General features: G+C 38.6%; 1 protein-coding gene across 1 annotated transcript in view; it reads left to right on the top strand.

Moving 5' to 3' along the window:
• METAP1 (methionyl aminopeptidase 1) overlaps positions 1–17030 on the top strand; it is a 68213-nt gene that overhangs the window by 27152 nt on the left and 24031 nt on the right. Inside the window, exons 2-4 of the mRNA XM_077882966.1 lie at positions 8840–8891; positions 15675–15787; positions 16898–16958. Coding sequence (XP_077739092.1) covers positions 8840–8891; positions 15675–15787; positions 16898–16958 — 226 coding nt within the window. The remainder of the gene's footprint in view (positions 1–8839; positions 8892–15674; positions 15788–16897; positions 16959–17030) is intronic.

Consider the following 17030-nt stretch of genomic DNA (forward strand, 5'->3'; position numbering starts at 1 on the left):
TTTAACTTAAGGAAATTTATGTCAGCTTCTGTGAGGGTAAAAAAAGATGCTGGGTGATGCAGAAGTGTTTTGTTCACATAACCTATTTAGAAAAGTTTTATAAATAGGTTGTATCAGAGTGCCAACTATATAAAGACAGATTTTAAGTAAGCTGTATACCCAACATGGGGCTGTATACCCAACATGGGGCTCAGGATCTCATGACCCTGAGATCAAGAGTTGCATGCTCTATTGACTAAGCTAGCTAGGTACTTGCTAAAGGTAGATCTTATTTTGCAGCTTTGATATGTATGAATTTATTTTTTTATTTTTTAAAGATTTTATTTATTTATTCATGAGAGAGACATACAGAGAGAGAGGCCGAGACACAGGCAGAGGGAGAAGCAGGCTCCATGCAGGGAGCCTGATGTGGGACTTGATCCCGGGTCTCCAGGATCACACCCTGGGCTGAAGGTGGCGCTAAACCACTGAGCTACCCAGGCTGCCTGATATGCATGAATTTAGTTACTGTAGTTCCATTAAGTGAAGCCAGTCTCCCAATGGCATGGAGTAATTACATAAAGTACACACTTCATGGCCAACTCTTTAGTCCTAGGATCACTGTGTAAATCACAAGTGTGCACCTTATCAGTGACCAGTCACTCCCTTCTTTGAAAACCTGTCAGTGATTGGCCACTGTGCATCTCACTCATTTCTCATCCAGACAGCAAAGTCTGTAGTTGTGTTGCTTTCTTGTTTTCCAGTGATGGCTTCTGTGATATTTTATAAGAACGGATAATCGAAAGAAGGAATTGGCCAACAAAGATGAAAGTGCGGCAAAGAAATGGTAAATGATAATGCTAGAAACACAAAATCTAAATTTAACATAAAGGGGGTTATAGAAGAAATAGCTGGCCACGGGAATATTGGCATTCCTCAGCATTCTAGACAGCTAGACATGCAGCCAGAACAGAACAACTCAATGAGGCCAACTTGTTGGCATAAATGAGGAAAATGGTTGTGATGAAAAGAATGGCTGTGTCGTGGGGGAAGCAGTACCAACAAAAGCTTTAAAGGAACTCCCAGAGGTGTTGAAAGTGCAAAGGATAAAATTTGGAAGCTGTTCTATACCTAGCAAAGAGTAGGACAGTTTGCCAAGCATAAAAGAGATGCTCACTCTGTTTCATAAGTTATACAATAGGAAGAAGGCAAACATTCAATCTGGTCTTGGTAAGTTTTTAAATAAAGAAATAAAATGCTCTGATTCTCAGAGAAGTCTGTCTATCCATCACCCCCTGCTCGCTCTCTCTTTTTCTCTCTCTTGAATAAGAACAGCTTAAAGAACAGTTCTTCAAGACCATTCTTTCGATTATTATTTAGGAAAAGGGATTTTAATTTTAGGTTTGTGGATGAAGATCAGGAATGCCATGAACTCAAGTCTTTACAGGTCGTTCCTTTGTTTAAAACTTTTTAATGGCTTTCTGTTGTTACTGGAAGAGACCAGAGTCCTTAACCTCATCCTGACCCATGCCTGTATCTTTACCTCTTGCACTTTACCTCTTTTTCTTAGCACTATATAATTTTTCTTTTTAGCCCTTATGACTTAAACTATGTGATCGTGTAATTAGCCGTGTAATATTTGTCAAGACCAGGCCTATATTGTTCACTGCTGAATGTCCAGCACCTTACAAGTGCTTTGGTCATATTGTACACTTTATATGCATGAATTACTTAGTAGCGACTAACACTGTGCACAAGTTTGTTGTGCACAGGTATGTTTTTTTTTTTCCTGTGGAGGGGAATGATTGCTTTCCCCAGATTATCAAAGGATTTAGTGATCTAAAAAAAAGTTAAGTATCACATTAAAGGAATTGGATGCCCTGAAATGGATACTCAACCTAGATGGTATCATTAAATACTGAAGATGTTTACTTTTCTGTTTAAGTTTTAATTTAAATTCCATTTAGTTAACATAGTGTAGTTAACTCTTCAGTTTTAAACTATATTTGAATATCTGGACATATAAGATGTATATGATGATGGGCAAACCTTTTAAATTATTACATTACAAAAATAAATAAATAAATAAATTATTACATTACAGAACATAAAATTTATTTTAAAAAAGGTTAACTATACAATAGCAATTTAGAAATCTCATTTTTTTTTTTAGATTTTATTTATTTATTAATGAGAGACAGAGAGACATAGACTGAGGGAGAAGCAGGCTCCCTGTGGGGAGCATGATGTGGGACTCAATCCCAGGACCCCAGGATCACACCTTGAGCTGAAGGCAGATGTGCAACCACTGAGCCCCTCAGGAGTCCCTAAAAAAAATCTCATTTTTTATGTAACATATGACAGCACAGTTAAGGTGGTGTCGAGTGGGAGACTACTTCAGTTCTATGAAATTGTAAATTTCTTCTAGTTTTAAAATTTTGTTTTCATTTTTAAATTACCTATTGATTTTTTTAGATGCCAATCATTTTATTTTAACCTTGTTTAAAGGTTTTTTTAAGCAATGGAAATATATATGTTTTAAAATATTTTATTTCGAGGAGTGCCTGGGTGGCTGAATCAGTTAAGCCTCTGACTTTGGCTCAGGTTATGATCCCAGGGTCCTGGGATTGAACCCCTCATCCGGCTACCTGCTCAGCGGGGTCTGCCTCCCCCTTTCCTCCTGCTTCTTCCTCCCTGTTCCTGCTTTTTCTCTCAAATAAATAATCTTAAAAATGTTTTTTGTTTTCTTTTTAAAATTATCTATTGATTTTTTTTAGATGTTAATTCATTCATATTTTAAACTTTAAAGCGTTTTTTAGCATTGGATACACATATATAGTGGGAAGTCTGCTTGTCCTTCTGCCCCTCCTCCCACTTACGCTGTCTCTCTTCTCTCTCTCACGTAAAATCTTTAAAAAATATATTTTATATCGAATCTTAACTCACAGTAATTTAAATGTTTCTTGATTGGCTTCATTTATTGTCTCAACCTCATGGAGGCAAAATGTCCATAATTAAAATAATTTTTTGTAACTTTTTAGTTGATTGCTCAAGTTATTTCACATACCTAGTCAAAATGTTTCTAACTTACAAAGCCCCTCACTCCTTTCCTATTTCCTTTTCTTTTCTTTTCTTTTCTTTTCTTTCTTTTTAAAGTAATTTCTATACCCATCATGGGGCTCAAACTCATGACCCCAAGATCAAGAATTGCATGCTCCTCCAGCTGAGTCAGCCAGATGCCCCTATTTCCCATTCATTTATTTATTTATTTTAAACATTTTATTTATTTATTCATGGGAGACGTAGAGAGAGAGGGGCAGAGACACAGGCAGAGGGAGAAGCAGGCTCCATGCAGGGAACCTGATGTGGGACTCGATCCCGGATCTTTAGGATCAGGCCCTAGGCTGAAGGCGGTGCTAAACCGCTGAGCCACCTGGGTTGCCCTTTCCCATTCATTTCACAGTTTGTTTTGCCCATGTACTTACTCATTCCCAAACTCTTCCACAATTGCATAGAATTCCTCTCAATACTTTCAAATACATTTGGCATTTTGTCATTTTTACTTGAGAACACTGACCGCCTCTAGCCACAACTTCTTGCCCTCTGGGCTTCCTTCAGGGCAGTCATCCTTACCTCCCTCCTCAAGCATTATCCTTTACTTCTCTTTTGTCTGTATCATATCTTCCTCTCTCCTGGTTAATCTCATGTTTTATGTAATATCTCCTCCAGTAGCTTCCTGAGAAAGATTGCACGGGAGGTAAACTTTTGAGATTCTGTAAATACCTTGCTGTACCCTGACACTTGAGTTTCAGTTTGGCTGAATTTGGAATTCTAGTTTAGAAATTGTTTTCTCAGAATTTTTATATTATTCCATTTTCTTTTAACTTCCACTGTTATTGAAAAGTTTGTTGCCATAGGATTCATAATCTTTTACATATTTTTGCCCTCCCCCCTTTCTCTGGAAGCTTATTAGAGCTTCTCTACCCCAGTATTAGGAAATTACATATGGTATGCTTTGGGCAAGTTAAGATTTATCCTTTGGGAGTCTTTTCAGTTTAGAAACTACTGTCTTTTAGTTACGGAAAACTTTATTTCTAAGGTCTCTCTTCTCCCTTTTTTCTCTGAAACTTTTATTATCCAGATGTTAGATTTGTTGGGTTTTTTTTTTCTAAGATTTTTTTTTTTTTTTTATAAGTTATCCCTACAACTAGTATGGGCTCAGACTTACAACCCTGAGATCAAGACTCCTATGCTCTATGGACTGAACCAGCCAGATGCTGCAGACTCCTCATTGGTTTTAAATCTTTTTTTTTTAAAAATGCCATCTCTTTATTTTCAACCTTCTGTCATTTTGCTCTACTTTGAAGGGGGGAGGAGGAGGTTAACTTTGAGATCATCACAATTTTTTAAGAACTTCTTTTATATAATTACTTAAAAGATGGAATCCAAGGCTTGTGGAGCTGAAGAGTACCTAAGAGTCCTCTTTTGATAACCCTGCTCTGTCCAGAAGTTTTTTCTCTATTGTTCTTGACGTGTTTTCTTCTGATTTATATTCTAATTTTAGTGATGGCAGGAAAAAGGCTAGCCAGGTGAAGGTGCAAACTGTGCTGTGCCGGTGCTTCCATAAGAAGTGGAGTACCTTAGGATTTTGGAGAATAGGGTGTATGTGATGGAGTAAAAATCTGTCCTTAATTTTTTTCAGGGTAGACTATTTACAGCAGTGATGCAGTATTGGACATACCAGCACCTAGATAATGTGTAAGCCACTTTAGCCATACATAGGTCTTATTGGGTAGACATTCGGTTGATTTATCCTAAGCTGGCATACTGAAAATTAATTGAAAATTATACCAAGCATACTTAGTATGGAGGCATTGGTTGGTGTCAAGGCCTTCAACTGAAGAATAGCATTGGTACATTGAGCCTGCAGCCCTGGTGGGTTTCTGCCTCTGGGCCTGGCTGACTCTTAGACTGGCATTCTAGGACCCACTCTGGCCGTTTCTCTCTACTCCCTTCTTTCTGCATCCCTGATGTTTTTCCTTGTTGACAGCCTACTGCCGTGAGGCTGGAAGAAGGAGAAACAAGGGAAATTCCAGTCTGTCTCATCACTTTTGCGAGTCTTATCCATGATGATGAACAGTTTAGAAAGGAAAGGAAGAGATGAGATTGAAATACTGATTGAAGTTAAGCTTCTTAAAATAAGTCATGTGCTTTGGCTGATCTCATTTAAAAATTACTGTGCATAATGGGGAGTTGACCCCATGAATAAGTACAGTAAGCAGAAAAAGCTTCAAGAAGACTGTAATTAGTCCTTCACCCTCAGTGCCCTAATTGGATTCATTCTTTTGGTGTGCCCTAGTGTCTTGTTTTTTACTGTGTTAGTTTCCTGTGGCTGCTGTAACAAATTGCCACAGAGTAGCATAAAACAACAGCAGTATTCTTTCATAGTTGGGGAGGTCTAAGTCCAAATTCAGTTCCACTGAGCCTAAATCAAGGCAGTGGCAGGGCAGTCCTCCCTCCAGAGGCTCTACCACATTAATCTGTACCCTTCTGGCCACATTCCCTCCTTTTCTGTGTATGTGAGCCTCCTTCTGCCTCTCTCATAAGGGCACTCATGATGGTGGCATTTAGGGCTTACCAAGGTAATCTCCCTATCACAAGACCCTTAATTTAATCACACATACAAATACCCCTTTTCAAAATAAGGTGATATTTATAGGTTCCAGAGATTAGAACCTGGTGTCTCTGGGTGGCCATCATTCAACCTACTGTAGTTGTTATGGCCATCTTTATCCAGTGGCCCTTTCCCCTACCCCTGCCTTTTAGTCTGTTACTGTACAGTGGAGTGATTGATTTGTTTTTATGCCATGGTTGTTTGAGATTTTATTTCTCATAATCCAATGCAGTTTCTTTTTTTTAAAGATTTTATTTATTTGAGTGAGAGACCACAGCAGGTAAGAGAGGCAGAAGGACAAGCCAACTCCCCACTGAGCAGGGAGCCTGACACAGGGCTCAATCCCAGGACCCCAGGATCATGACCTGAGCTAAAGGCAGATGCTTAACTGACTGAGCTGCCCAAGTGTCTCAATCCAATGCAATTTCTAACTAATATATCCTCCAAAACTAAAAGTGTGGAGTTTTGTTTTATATCATGTTCTTTTTTTTTTAGATTTTATTTATCTATTTGAGAGAGAGAGAGAGAGAGAGAGCAAGCAGGGGGGAGGGGCAGCGGGAGAGGCAGAAACAGAGTGCCTGCTGAGCAGGGTGCTTGATTCGGGGTTCCATCCTAGGACCTCAGGACAATGACCTGAGTGGAAGGCAGACACTTAATTGGCTGAGCCACCCAGGGGTCCAAGTATGGAGATTTTTAATGATGAGGAGTCTGGAGGTAGGTATTTTGAGACTGGAACAGCAGCCTCACAAAGTCCTTAGGGATCCAGGCTAAGGGTGTGCTTGATGCCTTGTGGTCACAAGACTGCCACTTCGCTTCAGCCAGCGTCTCGGTTTGAAGCTGGGAAAGGGCAAAGAAGAGAAAATAGGTGCCTGTTTTCTAAGAATTTTTCCAGAGGCCCCACCTGACAACTGGGTTGAGATTTTGGCCAGGTTAAGTCATGAGGCCATTTGTATCATCGAGGCTGGGAATGTTTTTTTGCAGGATCCATTACAACTGTGCTATAGGAGGATTCTGTTGGTGTGAGAGGGAGGGGAGAATGGCTGTGGAGTAGGCAGCTTGGTCCTGGAAGGTGATGAGAACATTTCCATCGACAACAGGAAGAAGGCTTTGTGTATATGATCACATTAATTTTTGTTCATTCTCTTATCATATACTGAGAAAACCTGTTCAATGCCAGGCATAGCCATAAGCACTGGGATGTCAGGGATTCCCATATTTTGATACTTGCTAGGTACTAGACATTTGGTTATCTACTTTCCCATATGTTATTTACATGATCTCATCTAATCTGCTATATTATCGTCACCTAGATATCTGCCCCACTTGATAGGGCAGTTGAGGACCCATGAAAATGGTTAGTAGTTATCATTGCTTCCTAGATTTAAAAATAAAATTTTATTTTATTTTTTCAGATTTGTTTATTTTGAGAGAGAGGGAGAGTGAGCAGAAGTGGGTGTAGAGGGAGAGAGAAAATATTAAGCAGGCTCCACGCCCAGTGTGGAGTCCATCTCGGGGCTCAATCCCATGACCCTGAGATCATGACCTGAGCCAAAATCAAGAGTCGGATGCTCAACTGACTGAGCCTCCTGGGACCCCTTAAAGATAAAATTTTAGACTTTGTGATGGTAGAGCTTAATTGAATACATGTTTTCTAGTTCTGAGTTTGATGCTAAATTGATGTTTTGGGAATCGAGTACAAACTCTCCACACACCCCCACACACCTACCCATTCACACACTAAAGCAGTGGGAAAGCATGACCTTTAGTCAGGTAAGCCTGAGTTTGAGTTCTTGTTCTGCCAAGTGTGATTCTGTTATATGACAGAAAATTATTTAGCTATTTGTGCTTCAGTTTTGTCATGTGTAAAATGGGAATAATGCCATCTGTCCTGCAAGGTTTTTGTGAGGATGAAAGGAAATGTGGGCATATAGTGCACATATTCAGTAAATGATAACTTAGTTATTCATTATGGTTGTCTTCAAATTACTGTTTAACACTGATTTTTACCTTTGTTTTCTTATGCTGAATAGGTGTAGGTAGTACTGAAGAAATAACATATTCCCGTTTCAGTTCTTGGGACTTTCCAATTAATCACAATACCTCTTCTGACAGAATGATAGATAATTTTTTTTTTTTAAACTGGTTTCCAAAAAAAAAAAAAACAAAAAACTGGTTTCCTAGAACTCCAGGGTGGCGAAGAACTGGTCTTTTTACCAACTTTGAAAAAAGTCTCAAATGTTGCAGATATCTTTTTACACATTTTTTTTTTAATTTTTATTTATTTATGATAGTCACACAGAGAGCGAGAGAGGCACAGAGACACAGGCAGAGGGAGAAGCAGGCTCCATGCACCGGGAGCCCAATGTGGGATTCGATCCCGGGTCTCCAGGATCGCACCCTGGGCCTAAGGCAGGCCCCAAACCGCTGCGCCACCCAGGGATCCCTCTTTTTACACATTTGAAGTCTGAGGCTTAACGTTGCAGTAGGAGGCAATAGGTATGACCTGCGTTTTCTTAACTTAGCAGTTGGCAGGCTTTGAAAGATATAAGGAGAGGAAAAGGGAAGTAGGAGATTCTGGCCCTGAAAGGAGAAACTAGCTCCTCAGAGCCCTTAGACAAACTGTGAGGGAGAGGAGAAGCTGTAGCATCACTTGTGTCATGTGGTTTGATCACTGCATAGTTCTAGGGGTGCTTTCAGTTATGTTTTTAGCTTTTTTTCTTATTTGTTAGTTACTCTTTTATATTTGCAAAGTCAAAACATTTGTAGGACTTTGTGAATTTTCTTAGTAGTTGTAATGATTTGTTTGAATAATTTTAAATTCTTTGACAGAAATACTATAAGAATGAAAGCATAAACAAGATCTTTGGTTGAATTCATTTTTCTGATTTATTACTTGAGTTCATTATTTGAATTCAATTTATTACTTGAGTTCATTTTCCTAATAATTTTGAAAATAATTTGGTGGCATAAAATTGAAATATAACTATGTGACTACTCTTTATAATATAGGCTAATGTTTTTTACTTGTCTGAAGTATCTCAGTTTTTAAATAGATTTCACCATTTCTTAAGCTTGCCCAAATATTGAATGCACAGAGATTCCAACATTTATTTCTTATGTCCAGTATTCCTTAAATGTCTCTGATTAAGGGAGACCTGACGCTGATTTTCTTGTTTACTCTTTTAGGAATGTTTTAAAGGAAGTTGGGCAACTCACAAGTTACTACATAAGAAAGCAAGTAAGTAAAATCACACATCTCTGTACTATTTGTCTTAGATTTGGCTTTTATGCAGAGAACTAGAAATCTTCCAGTTCTGAAAATATGTATTTGGGTTTCTGAAAGTATAATCCCAAGAGCTAGAATTAGCATGTATTTTAAAACTTTTTATTCTTTGTGGTATGTAATTGTGTAAATTGTGTAAAATGTAATTGTGTAAATAAAATGTGGCTGAGTGATCTCTTTGTTAATCTTGTATGTAATGTGAAAACATGAGATGGTTGTTAGGATAGATGAATCTTTCTTGAAAAGTACCTGAGAATGTCCTCATTTTTCGGCACTTGCTTTCCTTCGGAAAGGGTTTGTGTGTTGTAGGCAGGGGCACATGAGCTGTCTGTCTTCTAAATTTAGCCAGATTTCTTTGTTTTTGTTTACTTTTCAAAATTTTATTACTTTGTTTTTTGTTTTAATATTATTATTTGCAGCCATAGGTTCAATTTTTCTTTTTGAAGTTACTTTCTGAGACAGAAAGTAACCACAGAGTGAAACTATTAGCTACTTCTTAGCTATTGCTATCAGCCACATAGATCTATCACCAATTCACATGACCTATTCTGCTTTAGCTACTTAATCATTCTGTAAATTCATGTCATTAGTGGGCTGCCTTAAGGGCTTAAGACAAGTCCTCACAGTTACCTGAAAACTGACCATGACTTTCTAGTCTTACAACATAGCCATCCTGATGAATGAAAGCTTGGCAGGCAGCACATGGTTCTTGGTATAAAGTTTCTGTTTCAACCTACTGATCTTGGTAATTTTTTATACATCTAGTTGTGTATTTTTTAGGAATTTGCTGGTTTAATAAACATAGGTAGACTATATATATCTATCATAAAATCTCATCGAGGTCAATTTACCATTTGAAGGAAAGGGAAATGAAAGTGTAAAAAGACATTTTCTGTGGCTCTATGAGGTGAAGTGTACATTGAATGGAAATGCTAGGTTATTGTGGAAGGAAATGTGGTTAGAGATGAGGAAGGAGGATCATGAATAAATGAGAATTTAACAAAGCATAAATAGCAGGATTTGTTACTTCAGATCAAAGTGTAGAAGTTGGTTTCAATAATGCTATTTATTCCGTCACACATTAAGTCCTGCATTTCTAATGTGTTAGATATTTTTAGAGTTGTTTGAGCCAGTTATTAACATTTTATATCCAGGCTGTTAAAGCATAGGGAAGTGAAGGGTTGAGATGAAATAGTATGTTAGTAAAACAGCTTAGAATGGATATCTACCCCAAGCATTTGCTAACTTATTGAAATGTGTGTGTTTGTGTGTGTGTGTGTGTGTTTAAGATTTTATTTATTTTTGAGAGACAGAACAAGCATGAGCAGGGAGAGGGGTGGAGGGGGCAGCAGATTCCCCTACTCAGCAGGGACCCTGATTCATGCCTTAGTCCCAGGACCTCAGGATCATGACCTGAGCTGAAGGCAGATGCTTAACCAACATACATACAGTATGACCCTGAGTGTGTGTTTCTTTAATACTGGTTTCTTATGGGAAATTAAGAGCCATTATGACCTACACTCCAAGAGAATTAAACAGCTAATGCCCCCTAAGTAAAAAGAACATAATTATTACTGTCTTCAACTGAAACTTTGCATTTTACTCATTGCATTTTACTGTGGTGCCATCTTTTAGATAGTGCCCTTTTGAATCTTTGGGATGATTTTCTTAGTGAGTGAGTATTGTTCTTGATCCCTTTGGGCTGTATTGGGTAGAGACAGCCATCAGCTGGCCTGCCTTATATCTTTTACACCCTGTTAAGTAGACCCTGATTATACCATTATAGATGAGAGACTTAGAGGAGGGAATGGTGTGGAGAAGATTGGTATCCAGGGTAAGACTAGTATCTGGAAAGGGATCAAGGGAAAAGAATGTTGGGCTGGCAAGGAACCAAGGGCATATTAGAAGATCACATCTTATTCCAAGAAACAGTAGCGAGATAACATGCAACATGAAGTTCATTTCATGAAGATGATATACCCAGTTTTTTTCTTTTCTTTCCTTTTCTTTTTTCACTGTAATGCATACTGATCTCTAATTAAGGATGCCTGATTTATATTTATATTGGTGCAGGATATTGGTCTGTCATTTGCTTTTAATATTTTTGCCTAGTTTTGGCATGAGAGTAATCCTGGACTTATAATATGGAAGATGTTTCCTCCTCTTTTCTTTTCTAGAAGAGATTGTGTACAATTGGTATTCTTTTTTCTGTAAATATTTGGTGGAATTTACTAGTGAAGCCATCTGGACCTGGAGTTGTTTTGATTGCAGAAGCTAATCAGGCCTTAGGAAAATTTCAACTGTGAGTTAAAGAAATGACTCAAGGGCAGAATTTACTTTTCCTGTATCCTGGTGAAGAAGACTGCTTAGATTGCAAAGCCTTTGCACATAGTGTTGGTACTCGCTTGATGTATACTTCCAACATGTATCTTCTGTTAGAACGCACACAGTAGCATTGGCTTTTATTTTTTTAAAGATTTATTTATTCATGAGAGACACAGAGAGAGAGGTGCAGAGACATAGGCAGAGGGAGAAGCAGGCTCCCCGGGGGGAGCCTGATGTGGGACTCGATCCCAAGACCCAGGGATCACACCCTGAGCTAAAGGCTGACGTTCAACCACTGAGCCACCCAGGTGTCCCAGTAGCATTAGCTTTTAGTCTGACCTGTGAAAGTTGTTATTAATAATATAGTATGTTTTAGATTGTCACTTTTTTTAGATTATCACTGACACATTCAGTGTGTGTCAGTAAAAGGACTTTATAAATATCTTTGAATAGCCAAAAGCATGATATGAAAACTCTATTTTTAAAAAAACCCAAAACTTTATTTATCTATTTTTTTATTTAAAGATTTATTTATTTATTCATGAGAGACACAGAATGAGAGAGAGATGCAGAGCCATAGGCAGAGGGAGAAACAGGCTCCTTGCAGGGAGCCCAAGGTGGGACTTGATCCTGGATCCCGGGATCACAACCTGAGCCAAAGGCAGGCGCCCAACTGCTGAGCCACCCAGGTGTCCCAGCCCAAAACTACATAAATTTTTTTATTCTACTTGTCTACACCTCCTCACCTAATATGCTTGGTTTTGGGATTGCAGAGAGAAGGTGTTATGTAATCATTTAGAACTGGTTCCACCAAGCTTTGTAAGCATGAATTATGTGAAGCCTTATCTCCAGAATGCTAAAATTCTAGGTTTGTTGTAAGGATTAAATAAATCAATCCACATAAAGTTCTTAGCCTATGTACGATGCCTAGTAAGTGCTCAACAATTGTTTAATAATCATCTCTGGAAGAACTGAGTCAGGGTTGTGATCAGAAAATCCTGTCCCAGACAAAGCTTAGACATGTGCAGTTCTTCTGTGTCAGCTGAGTAGGAGAAGGCACCTTCTTTGGAATAGGACTTTGTTCAAGAAGGAAGCCTGGGTGTGCTATGCCTTGGGCCACATCTTGTGTATATCCCACAGTACCCACAGTGTACCTGGCTGACCCTTTTGCATTGTAATGTTTGAAAGACAGCTACAGATGTTTATTTACACTGTTCTGTTTTGATAAAGACCAGTTGGTATGTGACTTTGTAACTGACCCCCCAGTACAGTTCATGCTTACTAAGTATCTGTTAACGGGTCTAGCATTTAGGTCTGGATCAAATTGATGCTAACATGTCAACTAACTTACTTTTAAAGTGTAAATTTCCCTAAGTAAATTATACATGGAGATTAGAAAAGAAATTGCCATAATTGAGTCTTTTTTTCTTAAGATTTTATTTAAAGATAAAATGAGAGGCACGCACAGAGAGACACTCACAGAGAGAGGCAGAGACACAGGCAAAGGGAGAAGCAGACTCTGTGCAGGGAGCCCGATGTGGGACTTGATCCTGGGACTCCAGGTTCATGCCCTGAGCCGAAGGCAGACGCTTAACCGCCTAGCAACCAGGCATCCCACCATAATTGAGTCTTAACTTGTTTAGAGATCTTTGAATTAGTTATTTGTTGGAGGTCTGCTTTTAATTCTCTTTTGAAAATAGGTAGTGGAAGGGCCCAAATGCAGATCAGCGGGAAGCTTTGAAAGATTGTACATCTTTTCTTCTCCCTCCACAAGTCCCCAGGAGTGCATCAGACCCAGAAGCCTACATCTTGATGGCTGTTCTGTTCTATGTTTCAGATGAAAATTATTCTTGACGTTCATGTTTCACACAAAGCACTTGATACAGTGATAATTGAAGCAGGCATCAGTTGGCCTGCATTTGGAACTGTTTTCTGTAATCCTTGACCCAAGGCAAGGTGTGATGGATGGAGTTCATTTTTGTCCTGGGATGCGAGATGTTTTTCCTATTGACATTCGTGTTCATGTTGGTTTTCTTGAACTCCAGAGGGGAGGAGGATCTAAAATTCAGGAGGATGACAGAACTTTTCTTTTTATTTGCTTTTTTTTTTTTTTAAGATTTTATCCATTTATTCATGAGAGACACAGAGAGCGAGAGGCAGAGACACAGGCAGAGGGAGAAGCAGGCTCCACACGGGGAGCCTGATGCGGGACTCGATCCCGGGACTCCAGGATCATGCCCTGGGCCAAAGGCAGGCACTAAACTGCTGAGCCACCCAGGCGTCCCTCCTTTGCTATTCTTACTCTTATTTTTTAGTCTTATTCTTTACTATTTCTCTACTTCATATGTAATATTATAATTGTATTCTCTTCCAAAGTAATGTGCATGGACTGGCTGTATTTTTTCATTCTTGTCACTTGTACCTCAACTTCCTTTCAATCTCAGGTTGATGATGGGCTCTGCGGAGAGGATACTGGACTGGGAAACAGCATTCCTGTATATCTCTGCTCATTTGAGCCATGTTGCCTGTTTTCCTCTTCTGCAAGATGAGTCCGTTAGTGTAGATTGTCTTTTTTTGTTGTTAACTTTAGTCACCATGCGACACTTGACATCCCTAGGACTGACTTCTCTTATGACTGGGAGTTTATACCTTTGGATCTCCTTCACCCACTTCACCGATCCTCTCTATCTTAGCATTATATGAGTCTCTCTCTTCTCCCCCTTTTGTATGTTTAGGTTAGGTTGTTTAAAGGGTTTTTTTTTTTTTTTAAGATTTTATTTATTTATTCATGAGAGAGACACACACACACACAGACAGAGACACAGGCAGAGGGAGAAGCAGGCTCCATGCAAGGATACTGATGTGGGACTCGATCCTGGGACTCCAGGATCACACCCTGGGCCGAAGGCAGGCGCCAAACCGCTGAGCCACCCAGGGATGCCTTAAGGGGGGGAGTGTTAATTTTCTTATACACTTCAGAAATTATGTGAAGTCTGACTTTTAAAAGCTATGATAGCTTAACAGTAAACAGGAGATCAGTATGCATTGGGAGGTGTATAGGTTGATTTGATGTAGCAGAGATTTGATTTCCTGCTGTGTAAAAAAAGTCTTAGGTTACTTCTGTTTTACTTTGTGGATATGAGATGCAGTCAGAGTGCTGACATCAGACATCATTGAGGATGTGTTCCATGTGCAAAGAATTCTTAGTTGTATTTCTGTGAGTACAACATTATGTATTAATAACTAACCTGGTAGGAATGAGTGAGTGAGTGAGTGCGTGTGATTTTTAATTTTCTATTGAGTTTTCAGTAATTTTCTATTGATGGTTCCCTCCTCTTATCTTTGAGTTTCCTACTTTTTTATTATTCCTTTCCTGAAAAAGACATATGATAACTATAAATTTTTTTTTCTTTTTTTAAAAATATTTTACTTATTTTTTCATGAAAGATACACAACGGGGGGGTGGGGGGCAGAGACACAGGCAGAGGGAGAAGCAGGCTGCATGCCAGGAGCCTGATGTGGGACTCGATCCCGGGACTCTAGGATCATGCCCTGGGCCTAAGGCAGGCACTAAACTGCTGAGCCACCCAGGGATCCTGACTATAAAATTTTCAAAGCATTTTGAAATATTTGTCTGAAAGCTATTTGTCAGCTAAGTGGGAAATTTTGTTTTTTATTTTAAATTTGCTGTGGAATTATTTAGAATCTGTTCTTTTAGTAAGAGCACAGAATCCATTTATAACATCTGCTCTCAGTTGGGAAGTTTTGCCTAGGCTTAGATTTTATATTTCAAAAACTGGGCCTTCTATAAATTGACATTGTAGAGAGAATACATTTAGCATTTTCTTGGAAAAGGAGTTCTGTGATCTATTCCTATTCCTTCCTTCTTCTCTTCTCTTCTCTTCTCTTCTCTTCTCTTCTCTTCTCTTCTCTTCTCTCTCTTCTCTCTCTTCTCTCTCTTCTTTTTCTTTCTTTCTTTTTTTTTCCTCTTTCTCCATGAGAGAGGCAGAGACATACGGGGAGGGAGAAGCAGGCTCCCTGTGGGGAGCCTGATGTGGGACTCTATCCCAGGACCCTGGGATCACTATCTGAATCAAAGGCAGATGCTCAACCACTGAGCCACCCACACATCCCAGCTATTCTTATTTGATACTGTATAAAATCTTAGAATATGTTTAGCTCCGCCCTTTTAAAAGCTCCCAAGACACTTGGATCTTTGGGAAATCATAGGGTTGGTGAACATAGCAAGAAAGCAGCAGCTTTGGTGATTTAGGTTGGGGTGGAAGTTTGCTAGATTTTTATGCCTGGGCTCTGTGGCTTGGTTTCCAAACAGGTGATAAAGTATTCTGGTGCTCAGTAGCTTGACAATTGAAGTATTCTTTCTCTTCTTTTCTTGTCTTGTCCACCTCCCAGAAGATGAAAAGGCCAAGCGAGAAGTGTCTTCCTGGACTGTAGAAGGTGATATTAACACTGATCCATGGGCAGGCTATCGATACACTGGTAAACTCAGACCACATTATCCACTGGTGAGTAAATAAGGTAATAAAATGTTTACATTTTTTAAAAGATTTTATTTATTATTTGAGAGAGGATAAGCAGGGGAAGAGACAGAGGGAGAGGAAGAAGCAGGCTCCCCACTGAGCAGGTTGCCTAATAATGGGCTCAATCCCAGGACCCTCAGATTGTGAACTGAGCAGAAGTCAGACTTTTAACTGACTGAGCCACCCCAGGTGCCCAAAATTTTACATTCTTTTAAATCAATTTGCACAATTTCCAGTTTCCTAAAAATGATGCATGTATTTTGTATTCCAATTATAAGTTATATAATCAATATTAAATTTGCATTCTAGCTCTCTATCTTTTATGATATATTATTTGGAATTTAGGATAATTGACAGTCATGGGCAAAGCAGAAAAAATTTTTAGTGAAAGAATGAAAAACTCTTTAATCTTAAAAAAGAAGGAGGTAGATATTTTCTGGCCAACACAGTGATAGTGTATATCACTATTTTCCTTTTTTTTTTTTTTTCTTATAGCAGAATATATTTCCTTCTTAATTTAGATATGGCTTTTCTGCCACTTCCAGCCCTTCCTATGTTCTTGGTAGGTAGACTTCAAGAATAGGAATTGACTGAAGTTGAAATCTGTTTGCAATTCTTAAATATTTCAAAACTGTTTACTGATGTTTTTCTTTTTACAAAAGGAATATATATTTAATTTTTAAAATTTGGAAAAATCTAGAATACATGAGAAAGTCTCTTTAATTCTACCTCCAGAGATAATGGCCAGGTGCATATTGATGTATATTTACAAGACATTATTTTATTTTTGTTTTTGGTTTGCCGGTTTGTTTGGAGCAACATGGGCACCTTGTTTGTGTGTATCATCTTAAATCCACTCTCCTTTCTTCCTTAAATATCCTAAGGGAGTGGCATTAACCACTAGGAAAGTAAAGTTTGGTCTTCATGAAATAGATAGGATATTTAAGATGTCACTTAAATCTTGTTTTCCATTTATATGATAGGAACTTTTATGTTCACTGTGTTTTCCCCTACTTTTTTTCTTTGTTAGTAAAAATCTTAATAATGAAAGTTACTTTCAGATTTGGTTTTAACTAACCTCTTTGATGTTTTTAGATGCCAACAAGGCCAGTGCCAAGTTATATTCAAAGACCAGATTATGCTGATCACCCTTTAGGTAAATTCTGTGCTGATTCTTCATTTTTCAGTTTGTGGGTTTGGTGACTACTGCAAAGGAAAGGAGTGCTTT

Source organism: Canis aureus, chromosome 33, assembly GCF_053574225.1.
Source record: "Canis aureus isolate CA01 chromosome 33, VMU_Caureus_v.1.0, whole genome shotgun sequence".
Taxonomy (NCBI): domain Eukaryota; kingdom Metazoa; phylum Chordata; class Mammalia; order Carnivora; family Canidae; genus Canis; species Canis aureus.